Source organism: Pipistrellus kuhlii, unplaced genomic scaffold (assembly GCF_014108245.1).
Source record: "Pipistrellus kuhlii isolate mPipKuh1 unplaced genomic scaffold, mPipKuh1.p scaffold_m20_p_1, whole genome shotgun sequence".
Taxonomy (NCBI): Eukaryota; Metazoa; Chordata; class Mammalia; order Chiroptera; family Vespertilionidae; genus Pipistrellus; species Pipistrellus kuhlii.
In genome coordinates, this window is record NW_023425404.1 from 134,695,192 (window position 1) to 134,714,577 (window position 19,386).

The window sequence follows — 19,386 nt, forward strand, 5'->3', positions numbered from 1 at the left end:
AGAAACGTTGGAAGCTATTAGAAAAAGTAACATTTGAGATTAAATGCCCTTTCTATTTGAGGAGATAGAAAAAGAGGGCCAGGCAGTCAGTCAGGGACAAGGACCAGTCAGTCAGGGCCACGGACCAAGGGGAGGGGGGCAAGGAGAAGGGAAGCAGAGCTTTGCAGATGTGGAGAAAAACAGGACCTAGAACTAGATCCAGCTAGGTGGGCCTGAGCTTTGAAATAATTGGATATTGCCAGAATGCTTTGAAGGGACCATTCAGAAGCTAGCAGGGTATATGAATATCCTATATCTGAGATCGGCAAATTGCAGCTTGTGAGCCACATGCGGCTCTTTGGCCCCTTGAGTGTGGCTCTTCCACAAAATACCATGGCTTGGGCGAGTCTATTTTGAAGAAGTGGTGTTAGAAGAAGTTTAAGTTTAAGAAACTTGGCTCTCAAAAGAAATTTCAATTGTTGTACTGTTGATATTTGGCTCTGTAGACTAATGAGCTTGCCGACCACTGTCCTATACTATAATAAAGAGGTACTATGCAAATTGACACTCATACCTTTCACACACGATGGCCGCTGAATGTGGTCAAAGATGGCTGTCAGGAGAGGGCAGTTGGAGATGACCAGGCCTGAAGGGGAGGGCAGTTGGGGGTGACGAAGATGGCAGGGTAGTGGTTAGGGGGTGATCAGGCTGGCAGGCGGAAGCAGTTAACGTTACCCAGGCAGGCAGGTAGGCAGGCAGGCGAGCAGTTGGGAGCCAGCAGTCCAGGATTGTGAGAGGAATGTCCGACTGCTGGTTTATGCCCAGTCCTGGATAGGGCCTAAATCATAGTCTGACATCCCTTGAGGGGTCCCAGTTTGGAGAGATTGCAGGCTGAGCTGAGGGATGCACCCTTTCCCTTCCCCCTCCCCCCTGCACCCCCCCCCCTCAGTGCATAATTTCATGTACCAGGCCTCTATTCCCTAAATCAGTGGTTCTCAATCTTTCTAATGCCTGACCCTTTAATACAGTTCCTCACATTGTGGTGACCCCCAACCATAAAACTATTTTTGTTGCTACTTCCTAACTGTAATTTTGCTACTGTTATGAATCATAATGTAAATATCTGTGTTTTCCCATGGTCTTAGGCTCTACAGCAGCAGTTCTCAACCTGTGGGTGGTGACCCACAGGTTGAGAACCACTAGTAGGGTTGCCTAAGGCCATCGGAAAACACAGATATTTACATTACGTAAATACCACAGATTAAGTTTTGCCCTCAAAGATGGTGGCACCCACAGCCAATAAGGAGGGAATATGTTAACTGACTGCCCGGCCCTCAAGGATGGCGGTGCCCAAGACCACAAGATGGTGGTGCCCAGTCCCCTCAGCCCTGTTGGGGCGGCAGGCGCATGGCAAGGCCGCCCCCCCCCCCACCCCCCCACCCCCTCGTGCCTGCCTCTGGAGTCCCCTTCCCTCTCAGCCCCCCAGCTGCATAGGGCCAGCCCAAGGTAAAGGCAAGCCTTGGATGGTGGCTGCCCAGCCACCCATGGTCACCTGAGGTTCAGGTAAACAGGGCCAGCTGAGGCTTGCACTGCAGGCAGTGGTAGCAACAGAGGTGTGATGGGGCCTACCTTCCCCTGATCGCCAGGTCACCTCCCGCCCCCGAGGGCTCCCAGACTGTGAGAGGGGGCAGGCCAGGCTAAGGGCCCCCCCCACCCCCCCAATGCATGAATTTTCATGCCTTGGGTCTTTAGTAAGTACATAAACTTCAAACCTTTCTCACTGAAAAGCAGATAAGAAATACTGTATATTCAGTCATAATCTAATTTCATTTCTTTTGTTCATGTTTCACAAATCCTCTTTTGGATGCTTCTGGTTCCACACAACAGGGACTGAAACGGTGCATTTTCTCTGGTCAAAGCCCTCACTGCCCTTGTTATTGTTTTGAGTTTGTGATTTCTCTGTGCTCATGGCGAAACTGAACATTCTCTGAGGGCTCTGCCTCCAGCATCATGTTGCTGAAGAAGTTCTGCCTTTAACAAGTTCGCTCAGCAAACATCTGATTTTCTGGATTCATTCCTGAAAACAAAAATTTGAAATTTGATTAAAGAAAGAAAAGGAGATTTTATTATTGAAGGATGTCTCAGATTTCTTAATATGCTACTTGTGCTTTGAGCATAGGTAAGCGAGCAATACAATGCACCACTTTCCATTTAAAAATTATTTGAAAAATCATCTTTATTATTATTTTCCAGTTACAGTTTACATTCAATATTATTTTGTGTCAGTTTTAGGTGTACAGCATAGTGGTTAGACAATTATATACTGTACAAAGTGGTCCCCCCAATATTTCAAGTACACACCTGGCACCTACTTATTTATTACAATATTTCCGATAACACTCTTGTAGAGTCCTATCAGCTGTGTAACTTAAGAGCTTAATGGTGACACAACTTACTTCTGGCCCTTGAGTGAAATAATTGCCCTTTTTGCACCAGTGGAATCCAGTAAATTAACAAGTATACAGGTTTTATCACGGGAAAGGACACATCATCAAGATCATTTTGCTGTTCTCCCTCGGGGGCAGGAATTCTTCTACCTCATACGCCTGGGTTTGAATCACCGCCAGTCTTGGGAAATCACTACTTTTCAAAGCAGTTGTGAGGGACACTGCAGAAACTACCCTCTTGCTACTTTGCCCTCTTACGGCTGCCTTCTGCTTTCTGTAAACCCTCTCCATATGACAGCCCTTCAGTTATGTCCACCTAGATCCACATCCTTCTCGGATCTTCTCTCCCTGTTTCTTTCTTCCAGTGTTATACTTAAATTCTCCTAGGAGATGAGATTTTTTCTCCTGCCCTATCTTCTTGCCCTTGTCTGGATTTAGTATCTTTAAAAAAAAATTTTTTTTATGTGCTGTTTTAGAAAGCTGTGAATTTCACCCATGAAAGGTGAGAAACACTTTGAATTCTTCTTGTTCTTACATCATGGTTTCACTTTATCTCTGGACAATTATATCCACCAGACACAACCTTTGTCCCCAAGCGCCGCATGCACTTGGCACACACTTGCTGACCTCCTGCGTAAGTCAGCTTTTCTTGAACCCTCATCTGAACAAACATGTATTTTAATCTGCGGATATCCCGTGCGGCGTCAGGAAGGGCCGGCTCGGGCAGTGCTGGCTCAGGGAGTTCGCCACCACGCTCCAGATTTGGCTTCCTCCTTCTCCTCCGGGTTTTAGAAGTGAGACAAAAAAGTTAATTCCTGCGAGCGCCGGAGACAATGCAAGGGGCTCCAGACTCTATTCCAGGAAGCTGGTCTCAAGGTAAAACAAAGAGACCGCGGAGAGCAGAAGGCAAGCCAGGGGACACCGACGCGGAGGTGTCATTAAGGTAACCTCGGGCGGGGAGAGGATAATAGGGGTGCGGGCTGGGCTGAGGCTGGGGACCCGCAAAACCAGAGGCCGGACCGGGGGCGCGGCGCCCTCGCGCGGCCGCGCGCGGGTGTGCGCCCCGGGGGGAGTGTGCCACCACGTGCTGCAGAGGCGGGGACAGGGCCATCCGCCTCTTATCTGAAAGGGGGTGCGGGGCGCGACGGCAGCCAACAGGCGGACAGGCGAGGCGAGAGGTTAGCAGGTTAAGCCAGTCCTTCCGACTAGCTTGCCAAGGGCAGAGAACTGGGAGAGGGAGGGTCCCACGGAGACGCTCAAACCCCCGGGAAGCCCGAAAGGGACCGCACGTCCCATCCCTTTGGGGTGTGCTCTCGGGGATTCGGGCCGAAAGCCAGGAAGAGGAGGTGGGGTTCCACGGAGCATGGGGTTTGAGGGCTCCCTAAGAGCCGTCGGTGGCCTGGGCTGGCTCTCCGGGAGGAGCCTGTGCCACCGCCGCACTGTAAGCAAACCCCGGGGCGTCTGCAAACCTGGCTCCGGGGCAGCTGGCCCCGTGCCCGGCGGCCGGGCGTCCGAGGGCTCCAGCCGCGCAGTCCTCCCGGGGCCCGGCCGGCGGGTGGCCGGTGGCCTTTATCTCTGTCCCCCCTTTGTCCTCTTTATCTCAGGCTCCCCAGGAGGCCCGGGGCCCGCGCTGCCTATCGCTCCCCGCCCCCCGATCGCCGCACCGCCTCTTCAATGCCCCGCCGGCCGCCGGCTGCTCTTCTCCCGAAGGCGGCGGAGGACGCGGGGCGCCCCGTGCCACCACCGCGGACCCCGATCGCCGCCGACGCCTGACCCGCGCGCCCTTGGGCACCGATGCCTCCGGCTCGCCCCGCGAGCCCCCGCGTGCCCCCGCCCGCCCCGGGTCTGCGCGGAGCCGCGCCGTCCAGGACGGCCCCGGGCCGGACGGCGGCCGGGCTGCTGCTCCCGCTCCTGCTGCTGGCGGCCGCGGGCCTCGGAGGGGCGGCGGCGGGGCCCGGGCTCGCCTTCAGCGAGGATGTGCTGCGCGTGTTCGGCGCCAACGGGAGCCTGTCGGCGGCGCAGCTCGGGCGGCTGCTGCAGCGCCTGGGAGCCGGCCCCACCGAGGGCGCCCCGCAGCCCGCGCCGCTGCACTTCAACCAGGTAGGGCGCCCCGTGCGGCCCCGCGGCCCCGGCTCCCCGGCCGCTCCTGCGGGAAGGTGCGGGGGACGAGCTGCGGGACCTGTTTCAAGCCGGAAGCGGCGACTGGGGGGACTTGATACCCACCAGACCAGGCTCCCCATGCAGGGGTCAAGGGCTGGCGGGAGGGAGGGAGGGAGCCAGAAATTGCAGCCCATGAGCTGAGTAATCAATCAGCTTGTGAATATAAGATTTGATAGAAAAGTTTATAAAAGTAGTTTAAGGCGGGAAGCAACTTAACAGATGCTCTTTCTTTCTTTTTCTCCTTCCTTCCTTCCTCCCTTCCTTCCTTCCTTCCTTCCTCCTCTCCCTCCTCCTCCTCCTCCTCCCTCCTCCTCCTCCTCCTTCCTTCCTTCCTTCCTTCCTTCCTTCCTTCCTTCCTTCCTTCCTTCCTTCCTTCCTCCTTTCTTTTTCTTTTTCTTTTTTTAAGCACAGAAACGGCGTACTTAAATCCTCCCAGCAAAAACAGGGGCTCGCATGCTGTCCTCAACAGTTGCTTGGCAGGTAACCGCTGCCAACGAGATATAATGCAGTTCTGCTTTTTCTGTGTCAGTTTACACGAGGCATTTAGTTTCCCCGAGGAGACTAACTGTACAGAGAGCAATGAAGATGATAGCTGTTAACCCATTTCAACACGGCGATAGTATAGATTGTTATTTACAGAACACAGGTTCTGTGATTAATTCTTAAAAGGGTGAAGTAAACACTGTGGTTTCTAAATCCTCCCTACTTTTTAAAAGTGTTAACTCAGTGCCTTGATTTTTTTTTTTTTTTCCTTCTCCTGCTCTTGTTCCTGGGAGAATGGATGAGGAACAGTAGGATGCATCCTTTTCCATATTACTTGTCACTTCTGGCTCCTGTGTGTGCTACAAAAACGGTTTATGGCTCAGGATGTCTGGGGCATGCTGCACACTGTACTCCACTCTTGGAAATGTAACATTTACTAATGTACCTGACCTTAGGTCACCGTTAGGGAAACTTTAATCAGAGCTCCTTGCTGAGAACATTGTAGATAAGAAGACGTTCCTTTTTTGTTGGAAACACCTTGCCCCAATGAAAACACACGCTGCCCAAGAAGAACCTGTGATGCCATGTGTGTCGGAGGGTGACCTCCCTTTGAACCTAAGGGTTTTGTGGTTCACTTTATGCATGTTCCCCCCAAAACTATAGTTCTGGCTCCGGCCTGGCTTAGTTAAACATTTGCTTTCTTGTCTAAGACACATGTTAGCAACACTGAAATTCCCACATATTATGTTAATATTTGGAAAAGAAAACAAAGCAAGTAGCTTCCTAATTATTTTCCGCCTTGTTGTAGTCTCTTCAAGTAGGGGAGACAACTGAGCTGACGAAAGGGTTTCTAGGTAGCGGTGGGAGGGGTCATGTGCTTGGGAAGAAGCTGGGGGGACTTGCAGCTGCCTATCTGTAGTCCACACATTGTTGTGACTTAAATTATCTTCTTTATCTCACAGTGTGTGGAGGTGTTGACAAATTTTAAAGAGACAAAAGACCTCTTGGCAAAAACTGGAAAATATGTCTAAATTATTTAAAAAAATTATTTAAGTTTACTAATAGTATGATTTCCAGTTTGTGAGTGAGTAGGGCACCTCAATAGATTCCTTATATGCATGCTGACACCTTGTTTCTCATTCTCACATTTGCACCTTTACTGTCATTATGGCCTCTGTGGGGGCACTGACAAGGTACAGGAAGAAGCCTATAATTTGGAAACAAAGGGAAGCCAAAGGAAATTTATCACTTACTCAGGCCTGACAAATAACAATGTAAAGTTCTAAAGAGTCCTGATGAAAACAACCATCATCAAACAAAACACTGACGAATGAAATAGATTCCAGAAGAATCTATTAATTTGTTCACATTCATATTTGTTCCAGCAGGAAACCATCCAATTTGGAGCAAAATTTAGACTCATTAGTACCTGCATACCCGAAAGAATGCAGCTGGAGTCTCCTCACCTGTAACAACGTAGGATAGATAATGTATGGGCCTATGGTGAGAAGCTTGAGAAAAGGTTGAAAAAATAGAATTTATTTCTATGGTCAGGGATTTATTGACTCTTCTATGGGATCTGTTCACAAATGACCTTGTTCCTTCCGATGAGGGCTGTGATATTTCTTAGGTGAGCTTAACTCAGATTATAGACCTTCATACTCTGGAGATTTGTTAGACAATTTGGAAGGTTTTCTAATTTTTTTTTTTTTTTTTTTCAGTATTCCTAAGTACTATTAAAGTGACTTGTTGCTTTGGGAGATCAAAGTGATTTAAGTTCAAACTGGTGACAATAGAACTATTGAGGTTATTGTTTTGCTTCATGGCCACTAAGGGTCCAAAGATCAGGTAGAAGTGAGGGCCCCAACAGTGAGAGGAGGTAGCTCTTAGTTCAGTGGGAGGGGATGGGGCATAAATCAACCAAGTCAGGGATTTCCTAGAATACACAGAGAAGCCCCAACTGAATTCGTTCTTTGGGTGATGAATTTAGGGGATTAAAGTCGCCTCAGGGCTTGTTTATGTACATGTTCCTCTCTCACTTTCCAACTGTTCTTTTCTCTTCATTTCCTCTTCCAAACACCTCGCCCCCAAGTTCTTGCTGTAGACACTGATTAAATAGACTGATAAAAGCCAAGATCCTCATTCTCCAAATTTTCACACTAAACTGATTTTAATAAACCAGTCTCTCAGTGAGGGTTATTGGGGTGCCAGAGAAGTGGGACTGGGTGTGGTAGGTTGGCCTGTGAGGCAAACTGTTTCACATCATCACTCAACCTCATCCCTTGCTTCTCTCTCTCTTAACTCTCTTGTTTCTTTTGATACATAACTTACAGCATATCTCTTGCATCTTTCCCTCCTTTTGACATTCCTGTCACCTGCTAGTCTGAACATTGTAAAAACTTCTTTCAATTCTCATTCCATCCTCCTAAGGCAATTCTTGGTGTACACCTCTCTTCTTTCATCTTGAGCCTGGCATTCAAGGCTTTGCACCTCAAGGTTGACCCTGAAAAGTCTACCTGTCTCTCCAGACCTATTCCTCACTAAAAAACTATGCACTCTCCTGTGAATTCACCTTGTATTTTGCTCAACCACTTTCTAGCTTATGCTCTTCCTTACACCCTTTCTGTTTCCAGGGTATTAAAACCTTCCCATGGTTTGACAGCCAGCACTGATATGCTGCTTTGTCCCTCTTTTTGAATAACTGAAATGTTTTTTATTATGATTAGTTATGACTTAACTAGTCATGTGTTCAACAGATATTTTGAATGACTACTGTACTCTAATTAGAATGGTCATTTTAAGGTACAAATCTGATCATATCACTCATCTTAATAAAACAATTACATTTCTTCAAGATAAACTTCAAACACTTTAATGTGGCTTAAGCCCTGGTATGATCTAGTCCCTGTATATTTCTCAAGCCTTATCCTTTGCCAGTACTGCAGTCTTAGTGGACTGCCTATAGCTCCTGGTTTCCCATATACGTCTGCTTTTGCTTCAGGTATTGGTTTGTACATGACTTTTTCTGAGAAGCCTTTCTTGGTCTACTCAAGGGTTCAGTTGCAATTATATCATAAATAGAGGCTTGATGCATAAAATTGTGCAATTCCCCCTCCCCTCCTTCCCCCTCTGCTGCCAGCACTGGCTTCCCTCCAGCTTTGGCTTCATCCTGAAGGACTTCCAGCTTAATTAGCATATTACCATTTTGCTATTATAGATATTGATAGATTAAATAGAGAAGGTAGACCGGAGACCGGGATGGCAGGACACACACAGGCTTTATTGGAGGGAAGGGTACACCGACCGACCGGCTGCTTCTACGGAGAGGAGCCGAGAGAGCTAGCCAGGGGAGTGCAAGCACCTTTAAGGATAGGGGGCGGAGCTTAGGGCACTCAGCACACACTGATTGATTAGGGACCTAGGGACTTAGGAATGGGGGGGCGCTTAGGGTATTTGGCAAGTGATGATTGGTGGTTCAGAGCTCAGGAATGTCTGGCCGCAGGTGGGGTTTATGTTTGTCCATCAACTGAAGTAAGGGAGGATCTATCAGATATGTAAATAATTTAGTAAGTATTATAATATTCTGTTTATATGACAACACCCTTCCAACTTCCTTACCACCCCACAGTTTTAAACAAATCCAATGGAATGACCTAACTTTTCTGACTAGAGGTTAGTGTAGTTCCTGGTACATAACATGTATTCATTATGTACTTTTTGAATGAACACGTGAAGATTGCTTAATATGAGTAAGATTATTTGGGCTTTCACATGACTTGACAGTTCACTGGGGGAGGTATGCTGCATGCACACTTAACTGTAATGCATGATGGGATGATATGTCTAATTTAAGAATTACAAAAGAAAGTGGAATGGAATCAGACTTGTGTTTTCAGAAGATTCATTTGCATGAGTGAGTGGAAAGTGCTGGAGGGGGTCAGGATGGGAGCTAAGGAGGAAATGGCAGTGGTTTACCTGAGATGCAACGATTGTTTGAACCTGGACACAGCCAGTAGGAAGCATAGAGGCTCTGCCTTTTTCTGGAAGAGCCGGCATGGCTGAAGAGTAGGCAAAAGAGCCCCAAGATAAATACTTTCTTCTTCAGTCTTTTGCCTGCAGTGGTCATTTAACTATTATTACATCTTTTTCTTCAAATAAGGCTTGAGGACTTCAAGGGGAGAGGCAGCAGGATAACCCTTCCTCCCTCCCTTCCTTCCTTCCTTCCTTCCTTCCTTCCTTCCTTCCTTCCTTCCTTCCTTCCTTCCTTCTTTTTCTTCTTTTTTAAATGATTTATTTATCAATAATTCAAAAGCTATTTTTGTATCTGTTAACATAATATTACAACTAATATGGTCAGAAAATGAGAGTTTTAAATGTCATACAAGTCATTGTGGCCTCAAACTATTTGAGGCTACTTTTAAAAGGCCTGCTGTACACCTTTGGAGGAGTTCATCATTAAGGCCAGAGGCTGTAAACCCATATTTCCAGTGCTCTTCTTAATCACTGTTGCCTTTTTTGTCCATCTTTAAGCCAGCTGTGATTAGCTTATGGTGGCTTTTAACTGGTAATGTGTCTGATGAAGGGCTTGTGCTAGGTATGGAAGAAATGCAAGATGAGATATGTAGAGGGAACAGAGGGGAAGGACGTTTAGCTCTGCTGAGAGGGGCGGGGTAAGGGAAGTGATGCATTCTAGGCAGAGGGAACAGCCTGGAATAGCATGAGCCAAGATTCAGAGGCTTTAAACAGTAGGTATTAGCTTCACAGAACTATTTGTTCAGTGTTGCTGAATGTAAAGATGGTAAAAATGGTCTTAATAGATTTTTTCAAAGTGGGGGGTGGGAGGGCTGTTGAGTTGTTAAGGAAACAAAACCAGCTAACCTGAGTGATGAGGCTCCTGTCCAGAAGAACACCTGTTCTTACTCACGGATATAGTAATCTTGGTCTCAGATCCTTGCTTTCCCTTCTGGCCTGTAGAGCTTCTGATAGGAAATAAGGTGTCAGCCTTATGGGAACTCCTTTTTAGGTAACAGTTTTCTTTTCTCTTGCTGCCTTTAAGATTCTCTCTTTGCCTTTAATTTTTTGGCATTTAAATTATGTTGAGTCTGGGTGTGGGCCTGTTTGGATTCTTTTTGCTTGGGGTCTTCTGTGCCTCCTGAACTTGTGTGACTTTTTCCTTTACCAGGTTAGGGAAGTTTTTTGCCATTATTTCTTCAAACTCATTCTCTATTCCTTTCTCTCTTTGTGCTTCTTCTGGTACACCTGCTATTCTTATATTGTTATGTTTCACCTTGTACCACAGTTCCCTTAAGCTGTCCTCCCGTTTTTTTAATTGCTGTTTCTTTTTGGTTCTTTGATTGATATTTTCAACTCTGTCTTCTGATTCACTGATTTGACCCTCAGCTTCCCCTAGTCTGCTATGTATTCCTTCCAATATGTTCTATATTTGTGCTATGTCATTCTTTATCTCAGATTGTTCTTTTTTCATAGTTACTATGTCTTTTGTCATGCTCTTGAGAATCTTTACCATCATTACTTTGAACTCTGTTTCAGATAAATTTTTTATCTCTGTTTATTTACCTCTTCTTCTGGGGAATTCTCTAGTTCTTTCATTTGGGGATTGTTTCTTTGTCTCCTTTTTCACTGTCTGTTTGGGTTTGTGACTATGTATTAGGTAGATCCTCTACACCTCTTAATCTGTAGTGCAGGACAGTGGTAAAGGCTATTTATCACTAATTAGACTAGGCAAAGACTCAAAGCCTCCAGAGACCACCTTTGCCTATAGACTGATATAGGCTTGCCTACAGACCCCAGGCAATCATCCTTAAGGTGTGGCTAGAGTTTTTTTCAACAGAGTGGGATAGATGCTTCTGCCAGGAGGCTAATTATTATTTTTAAACTCTTAAGTGGCTTCAGGACAAGGTGTTTTCTAATAGGATGTGCCAACTGTCTTCCCCCTAGGCAAGGCAGATGTCTATGTGGGAAATATGTCCTCCACTGCCTGAGGGAATGACTCAGCTCAGGAAACTTGGGGTGCCTTCTGAGCTCTATCCCCCAGGTCCCTAGTCCCAGCTTCTGCTCTCACAGCTCCAGTCCACTTCACCTTTACTCTGCCAGTGCACAGGGTGGGTGGCTCCACAGGGAATTTTATGCATTGGCCCTTTAAGAGGGTGCTGGAATTTTCAGAGGTCACTCCCTGGCAGATAGCACCCCACTGCTTTTCACAGCCAGATGTTATGTGGGTACCCTCTAAGTTATGGAGCTCTCTGCTGTGGGGCTCAGTTTGGGGATTTGATCCCAGAGTTCTCAGTGGCAATCACTCACATTTGAGATATCTCTCTGAGACTTCAGTTGCCATCTGTGGGTGCCCCACCAGCCCTTTCTCACCTCTGCTTCTCCTACCAGTCTCTGTGCAGTCTCCACGCAGTCTCCACTTTTGGTCCTTGGGAGCCAGGGTTCTTTCCTGTGAGTTTTCTGTTGATTATTCAGGAAGCATTGCCATATTTTAATTGTAATTCAGCTTGTTCCTGGGAGTATGTCTGTGCAGCATCCACTTACTCTGCAAGCATTTTTAATCCTCCACTCTTGGTTTATTTCAATGGATGGCCAAGCTAATGGCATGAAGCAAACAGAGGTTGTCATCTACTGTAGATTTTCTGGGGTGGGATAATGGTGGGTTAGATGAAGGGGGTTATGGGAAGCAGTGGCAGTGGACAAAGCAGAGAAAGAGCATATGGTCTTTTGTAATCTGTATTCTGAGAAATGGTGGGAGTACATCTTTTAGGGATGCCTTCCAGACCGCTTGTTCAGATGAGAAACTGGAAGGGTGGGACAGTAAGGTGGGGCATGAGGGCAAGGTTACACTTGGGTCTCTGGTCATGTTTTCTTTAAGACAATAGACCTATTCTGATCTGTTATATCCTCTCATTGAAATTGACTGTGTACAGTGCAATCATTGTTTTCAAGAGGTTTGGGAAAATGAGGGATACTCATAAATCATTTGTCTATGATGCTGTCTGGTGGCGGGGCCAAGGTGTAGTGGCCAATTGTAAGGAGACAGAATCTTTGGGGGGGAAAAAAAAAAGGAAGCAGGTATACTTGATAGAATATAACAGAATTCATTAGACAGCAATTTACTTAGGGGAAGATTGAGTTGGAATGGAAAGACGATCCAACAGTCTGCACAGATTATTCTTCACCTATAGACCCCTGCTGTAGTACTTCAGTTTTTACAGTATAACTCAGGTTCTAATGATTGACAAGGTAAAGGGACAAAGAATGCTGTAGCTCCAGGGGCCATACCTCCTGGGGGTCTTATGATAGATGATTTCATATAATCGATACTATTACTGAGTTAATACTTACCTCAGTTGTCATGCCAGTCCAGCTATACTAACAAAGTATTTATAGTTACATTTTAAGGAATATATAACATCAACTAGAAATCTTTGATGTACTTGCTAAGGATGGTGAGGTTGGTCAAAGGTCACAGCATGGAACTTAAAAATGAAATAAAACCTGGGACCCAGAGATGGAGTTGGTTTTGTTTCAATCTACATCCGTACAGATGTCAGGAGCTCAGTTTGCCTTCAGGTCAGGTATGATTGGAATCTGGATGGAAAAATGTCCTTCACCCTTTCCATACCTAGCTCCCAAGCTTGCACCTTTTACCAATACCTAGGAGTCACATTGACTCTTCTTACATAACATACATAGCAAGGAATTGTCAGTCTTTTTTTTTTTTTTATATGACATAATTTTTCAGCCAGTTTATTTTATTATCATATTTCATACTTACCATATAACAATCCTATGACAAATGTACCATTATTATCTTCATTTTATACATGAGAAAAATGAGATATAGAGAGGTTCAGTAACTGGACCAATGTTACTCAACAAGTGGTAGGAACCTCAGGCAGTCCTAAACATGTGCTGTAGTGGGTTTTTTGAATTATAGGCTAGAAAATTACACCCTTGTAGCTGGGACAACTGTGACCTCTGATTTTGAACTACGGGTAGAAGTTACTAATCATCAACCGCTTATCTAACTCTACTGCTCAGTCACAGTAAGAGAACAGTGCTGACTACAGAAACCCCACTTATGATGATGGGTCCTTGTGCTCATAAATAAATAAATAAATTAAAAGAGAGCTTATAATTTAATTGAAAAACAGGATAGAAACTTGGGAAAAGTATACCAGGCAAAACTGCAGTAGGTAAGTGGTGATCACTGAAACAGACATAAGACATCTCACAAGGCTGTATGTGATTAATTGTCCAGTGTTGCAGCAGGTGTTACTAGTTTAGAAGGGCAGGGGATCCTTTGGGAGGTGTCGCACGGGAGAGTTACAAATCAGTCAGCTATCCTTTTGGAGAATTCTGCTTATCTGGTTTGATTTGTAATATATTCATGTATTGAATATCCGCCTGTACCAAGTGTATTTCTACTATTAATCACAAGATGGATTTTCCTGTGAGTTACATGAACTCTTTTTTATAGAATGACATTTCCCTTTATTCTTTCTTATATGAGGATTTTTTTTTTCCAGAGAAAAATATATTGGCAGCAATAGTTTTCCTAATTCTGAGTTTCTCAAGTTTTCCTAGAGAAAACCATATTAATTAGATTTCTTCTATGGATAGACTTCAGATATGAGAGAAACACTTATGTCTAGTGTTAAAACATTCAGTCCTGCCTGCTGGTGTGGTGTAGCAGTGGAGTGTCAAACTAGGAACCACATGGTCACCGGTTTGATTCCCAGTCAGGACACATGCAGGTGTTGTGGGCTTGATCCCCAATGGGGGGCTTGCAGGAGACAGCTGATAGATGATGTATCTCTCTCATCAATGTTTCTATCTCTCTCCCTTCTTCTTTCTCTAAAAATCAATAAATATTTTAAAAATAAAAAGCAAAGAAAAAAGTTCTTTAGTCCTGTTCTCACTCTTAGTCTAGAAGGATTTTGCCAATGAATTCACGCTCTCTTCTGCAGCATAGAGTGTAAAGCCTCCTTCATCATGCTGAGAAGCAACTGCATCACTGACGGGGTAACACTGGAGACAGTGGCCTGTGCCTGGGTGACAGGGAATGAGTGGTAGCAGTGAAGGAAGAGGAGCTGAGCAGAGGACTCTAATGGAGTTACTAACTGGCTGTAGGCAAGTCTGAGCTCTCTCACAATTACTGTAGGGAGAGGTAACTTTTTCTCCTTTATTGGGTTAGGCCTTTGCCAATCTCTAGGGATGTTCAAAGTAGAGTAGCTGGGTGGGAGACTTGCAGTTTTTTTTGGTAAGTGTGTGTGTGTGTGTGTGTGTGTGTGTGTGTGTGTATGTGTGTTGGGGATGCAAGGTGAGAAGAAGAGTGACAATGGCAGTGTTTTTGTAGAAACAATCTTGTGGGCATGTAGCCTAAACTGGATAAGACGTGTGTTAGATAAGATTGACTGGAAGCTCCTGACTCTCCAGTTAGGTGATATATAGGGCCTGTTTGTGTGTCATTCTTAAGTGTCTTACCAAATCTTTGGGATTCAGGACCCTTGTGTAATTATTCTTAAAAATTATTGAGGACACCAAACAACTTTATTATATGTGGTTTATATTTACTGATATTTACAATTATAGAAATAAATGTTGAGAAAATTTAAAAATATTTATTTATTAAAAATAGCATTAATAAACCCATTCCGTGTTAACATTTTTAAAATGAAAAATAAGTATTTTCCATGACACAATAATTAGTGAGAAGAATGGCATCGCTTTACATTTTTGCAAATCCCTAATATCTGGCTTAGCAGAAAACAGAGACTCATATATGCTTCTGCATTCAATCTATTGTGACATATGTCATGTGGCCTTTGGAAAAAAGAAAACGCAGTCTTAGTATTATTTTGAAAACAATTTTGACCTTGCATATTTTCTAGGGAACACACTTTGAGAACCACTCACTGTGTTAAAGGATTGTTACATAGTTGGGCCTGTGATGGACAAGGCCTTTCCTTGCAGAGATGATTTGGCTCTAGAGGATGAGCTCACTCCTTGTGGCATCCGCCCAGCCCTGAGTTGAAGAGGCATTCCTTCCACACCTTATCCCCAGAGACTCTGAGTGGGAGGCCCGTGGTGAGCAGCTGGGCCAAAAGGTCTTGGCAACCAATGGAAGGCTCGTCCAGCTATATCACAGCTGATAGTAAGTAGGGTGGCCCTTGCCCCGTGGGGCAGGGCAGGGGCAGGAAGTCAAGAATTCAGACTGAGGCTCTGTGCTCTGATGCTAGGCTATGCTTTACGGTGGGGGCCCTTGAGAAACTGACTGTGGAATGGAATAAGGCTGAGAAACTTGTCAATAGCTGAAAACTTTGTAAGCCTTTTTAAAAAAGTGTGTAATAGCTTTTACAATTTTATCTTCTTTAGTAAAATTAAAAAAATAATTCTTACCTGTCTTAACTGTGTTTGGAGGAACACGTTAAGAGTTTTAGCCCTCCTCCCTCCATGCTCTAATTTAATTTTTCTAATTAAAATAAGAACACTTGCATATTGTCTAAAACTTTGGCAAATCCAGAGGAGCAGAAAGGGAAAAATAAAAATCACCCCTAGTTTCACCACCCAGAGATAAAACTTAACATTTTGAAGAACGTATCTCTAGATTTTAGTTAACCTTGTTTATAGTATCTTGTTATTCTATACATATTGTTTCATACTAATTCTTTTCCCTTAACAATGCATCCTAAAACACGACATCTTTCTCTTTTGAATAGTATATTTAGGAAAGGTACTTTTTGCTTCCTCGTAAGGAAGAGTTTTGAGAGTGAATGTGAGTGTGCAAATGTGTGTGCATGTGTGTATGGACTGTGGGTAAGAATGCACCCACACCATAGTGGCTTCAGTAAGCAGTGTTAGCAACCTGAAGGAAAGATGGAAAAATGCATCTTGGGAAACAGAAGTGGGATCACTTGATTAAGAGGGAAAAAGTTCAAGAGAAGTTTGTACATAGGGTAATTCAGTACATAGACACGCTGAGCAATATCAAGGCGACTTGGGAGTGGTATAATACTTTATTCCCTGTTACTGAAGTCAGGCGGTTTCATTTGGTATGAGCAGTGGTTCTCAACCTTTCTAATGCCGCGACCCTTTAATACAGTACTTCCTGCTGTAGCAACGAAAATAATTTTATGGTTGGGGGTCACCACAACAGGAGGAAATGTATTAAAGGGTTGTGACATTAGGAAGGTTGAGAAGCACGGGCCTAGGGCATGTGGCAAAGGGTGTTGTGCAAGGTTGTGCCAGGCTGTCTGCTGCTTGACTGGTGATTGTGTCTGCCCAATATTCTGTTTGGGTGATGGACAGAAAGGCTTATTGGGGCAAAAAATCAGAACCATCTTTTATTTCTTTAATTTTCACCATGATGAGAAAACATGGCTGATAATTTGAATTGTTTGAGTTGGCTGACATTTGATTGTTTTTGCAGTTTCTCTTGGGGTGGGATGCTAAATATGGTCTAAGAGTAATTTAACTGTATGACTCAAGTCACTATAAGGGCCAACAAATATTATACATTCCTTGCCAGGGTCTAAATGGTTCCCTCTTTCACTCTTTGTGTTCTTCTAATTGTTTAACCCATCAACATGAGAGTATAGCAGCAAGAGTATTGGCTTAGAAGTCAGATGACGTATGAAGATATTGAATTCTGTCTTTAATAAGTTGTTGAATCTTTGAACAATTTATCTCTCTAATACATGATTTCTTCATCCCAGATATTTTCTAAAATCTATTATGGTAGTTGATGTAGGGATTAAAAGATATTATATATGTTTAGCATATAATTTTTATGTGCTTCCCAGACTCTATTGTTTCTAAACTTCATTTGTCAACTAATCGTATACTTATTGCATTACTGATTTCTGCCTTAGGTTTTTGTGGCTCATGTTTTATCTTTCTAGTTATCAGAAACACTGAACTAACATTTTAAACTCAGCATACATATCTCCTCTCCAGGAAACCTCCCCTGACCTTTCCCTCTCACAACACTTTGCACATCTCTTTATTATTTTACTTATTGTATTGTATCATAGTTACCTGTTTTATCTTTATATTTTATCTACTGACTGATGAGCTAATTGAAGATGGAACCATATCTTAGTCTCAGCACCTACCAGAGACTAATACCTATCCCAGAGATCAGTGATTGAGCATAGACCTATAAACCAGGAGGTTCCTGGTCAGAGCACATGCCAGGGTGGCGGGCTCCATCCCCAGTGTAGGGTATGCAGGAGACAGCCAATCAATGATTCTCTCTTATCATTTATGTTTTGATCTCTTTCTCCCTCTCCCTTCCTCCCTGAAATCATTAAATTTTTAAAAAGTATTTTAAATAATTACTTTATATATCATTCAGGACTCTTTCATTTGAATGAGAAACAACCTAATTAGTATAAGTCAAAAAGAGAATTCATTGTTTCAATAACTAACAGAAGACTTAAGGGCAGAATCAGCTTTAAGCACAACTGGATCTGGAGGATGAGTGATGGTATTGGAACCCTGTCTTTCCTGTACTTATAGTTCACCTTCTTTCACATGGTAGAAAAAAGTGGACTAAGGAGATCCCGAACTCATAGCAATCCTAGTAGAAAAGGCTTCTCCACTAGCTCTACCAGAATAGATACCGTGTTTCCCCGAAAATAAGACATCCTCCGAAAATAAGACCTACTTACAGGTTTCCTTCTGAATGAAATATAAGGTATCCCCCGAAAATAAGCCCCCCCCCCCCCCCCCCCCCCCCCCAGGCTCTGTCTCAGAAACTTTGTGAAACCTAAACTGCAAGAAATTGTGACTTGGGTGAAGAATTCATCGGAGAAAATCACTGATAGTTGCATTGCAAATGCACTGCGAGCAGGCTACCTTAACAAGAAGTACTCATTTAAAGACAGTGCTATTGCTAAACATGAGAGATTTGGTCCACTGATTCTGAAAGAAATGGAGTCACAAGAAATTCACCAGGAAATTCAGGAATTGGATTGTTATGATGATGTTCCAGAAGATGATGACATGATTGTCATTGAATAAATGTAGGATTCACAGTTTGGTTTGTGTTGACAACTACAGTACTACCGTACCGTATACAGGTAATAAATTTCCTTTATTTTCATTTAACAATAAATGTGTATCATATTCTTCTTCATGGAAAAATAAGACATTCCCTGAAAATAAGACCTAGGGCATCTTTGGGAGCAAAAATTAATATAAGACACTGTCTTATTTTCGGGGAACCAGGGTAGAGCTGGGTCATTTGTTCCCTGGTCTGCCCCACTTAGACCACACAGGAGGTCCCACCCTATATATGTATATTCCTAAAGCTTCCTTCTTATTTCTATACTCTCTCTCGATGGTATCTTCACTCCTACTCAGCTGTTGTCTGCTCACCTCCTTATGTCTAGCCTCTACCTTTCTCAGAGAAAGCTCACTCATCATTTCCATCTGGTGTAAAATGTCTAAAACCAAACTGACCCCCATCCTTCATGTTTCTCTGACTGGCCTCCTTACGCACACCAGTAACAACATCCTCTTGCCATTTCCTCAGAGTTTTAACCTCAGAATAGTTTTTGACTGTTTCCTCTGATTTTTATTTCTTCCTTTTATGAGCCCTCATAGTTCTTTACTATTAGGCTTCCTGTGAATTTATCACTTTCTCTCCAGTTTTATAGGTATTGTTGTATATGATTTATTTCTGCCACAATTATTTAGGTTTCTTGATGACAAGTGTTATGACTCAATTACCTTTGTACTGCAGTAGTCCCCATTATCCACAGTGTCAATTACCCATGGGCAACAACGGTCCAAAAATATTAAGTGGAAAAGTCCAGAAATAAACAATTTGTAAGTTTTATATTGTGTACCATCTTGAGTAGCATGGTGAAATCTCTGTCCCATCCAGGAAATGAATCTCCCATTTGTGAGGACTAAAAGAAGTGCTTTTACTTCCACCTTCTAACAGTTGCATTGCAAATGCACTGCGAGCAGGCTACCTTGACAAGAAGTACTCATTTAAAGACAGTGCTATTGCTAAACATGAGAGATTTGGTCCACTGATTCTGAAAGAAATGGAGTCACAAGAAATTCACTGGGAAATTCAGGAATTGGATTGTTATGATGATGTTCCAGAAGATGATGACATGATTGTCATTGAATAAATGAGTAAATTCTTGATACTGTAGGATTTAGTTTGTCTGGTTTGTGTTGACAACTACCGAACTACTGTACTGTATACGGGTAATACATTTCCTTTGTCTTGCTGGGCTAATTCAAACAACATTAGCAGATTAACAGAAGAAAATAA

The 19,386-nt window shown here is 43.7% G+C and overlaps 1 protein-coding gene across 1 annotated transcript in view; it reads left to right on the plus strand.

The window, feature by feature from the left end:
- The first annotated feature begins 4,218 nt into the window (after positions 1-4,218).
- The window catches only part of SLC39A8 (solute carrier family 39 member 8), a 67,988-nt gene continuing 52,820 nt past the window's right edge, over positions 4,219-19,386 (plus strand). The window contains exon 1 of the mRNA XM_036410449.2: positions 4,219-4,526. Within this exon, the coding sequence (XP_036266342.1) occupies positions 4,221-4,526 (306 nt within the window). The 5' untranslated portion in view covers positions 4,219-4,220. The remainder of the gene's footprint in view (positions 4,527-19,386) is intronic.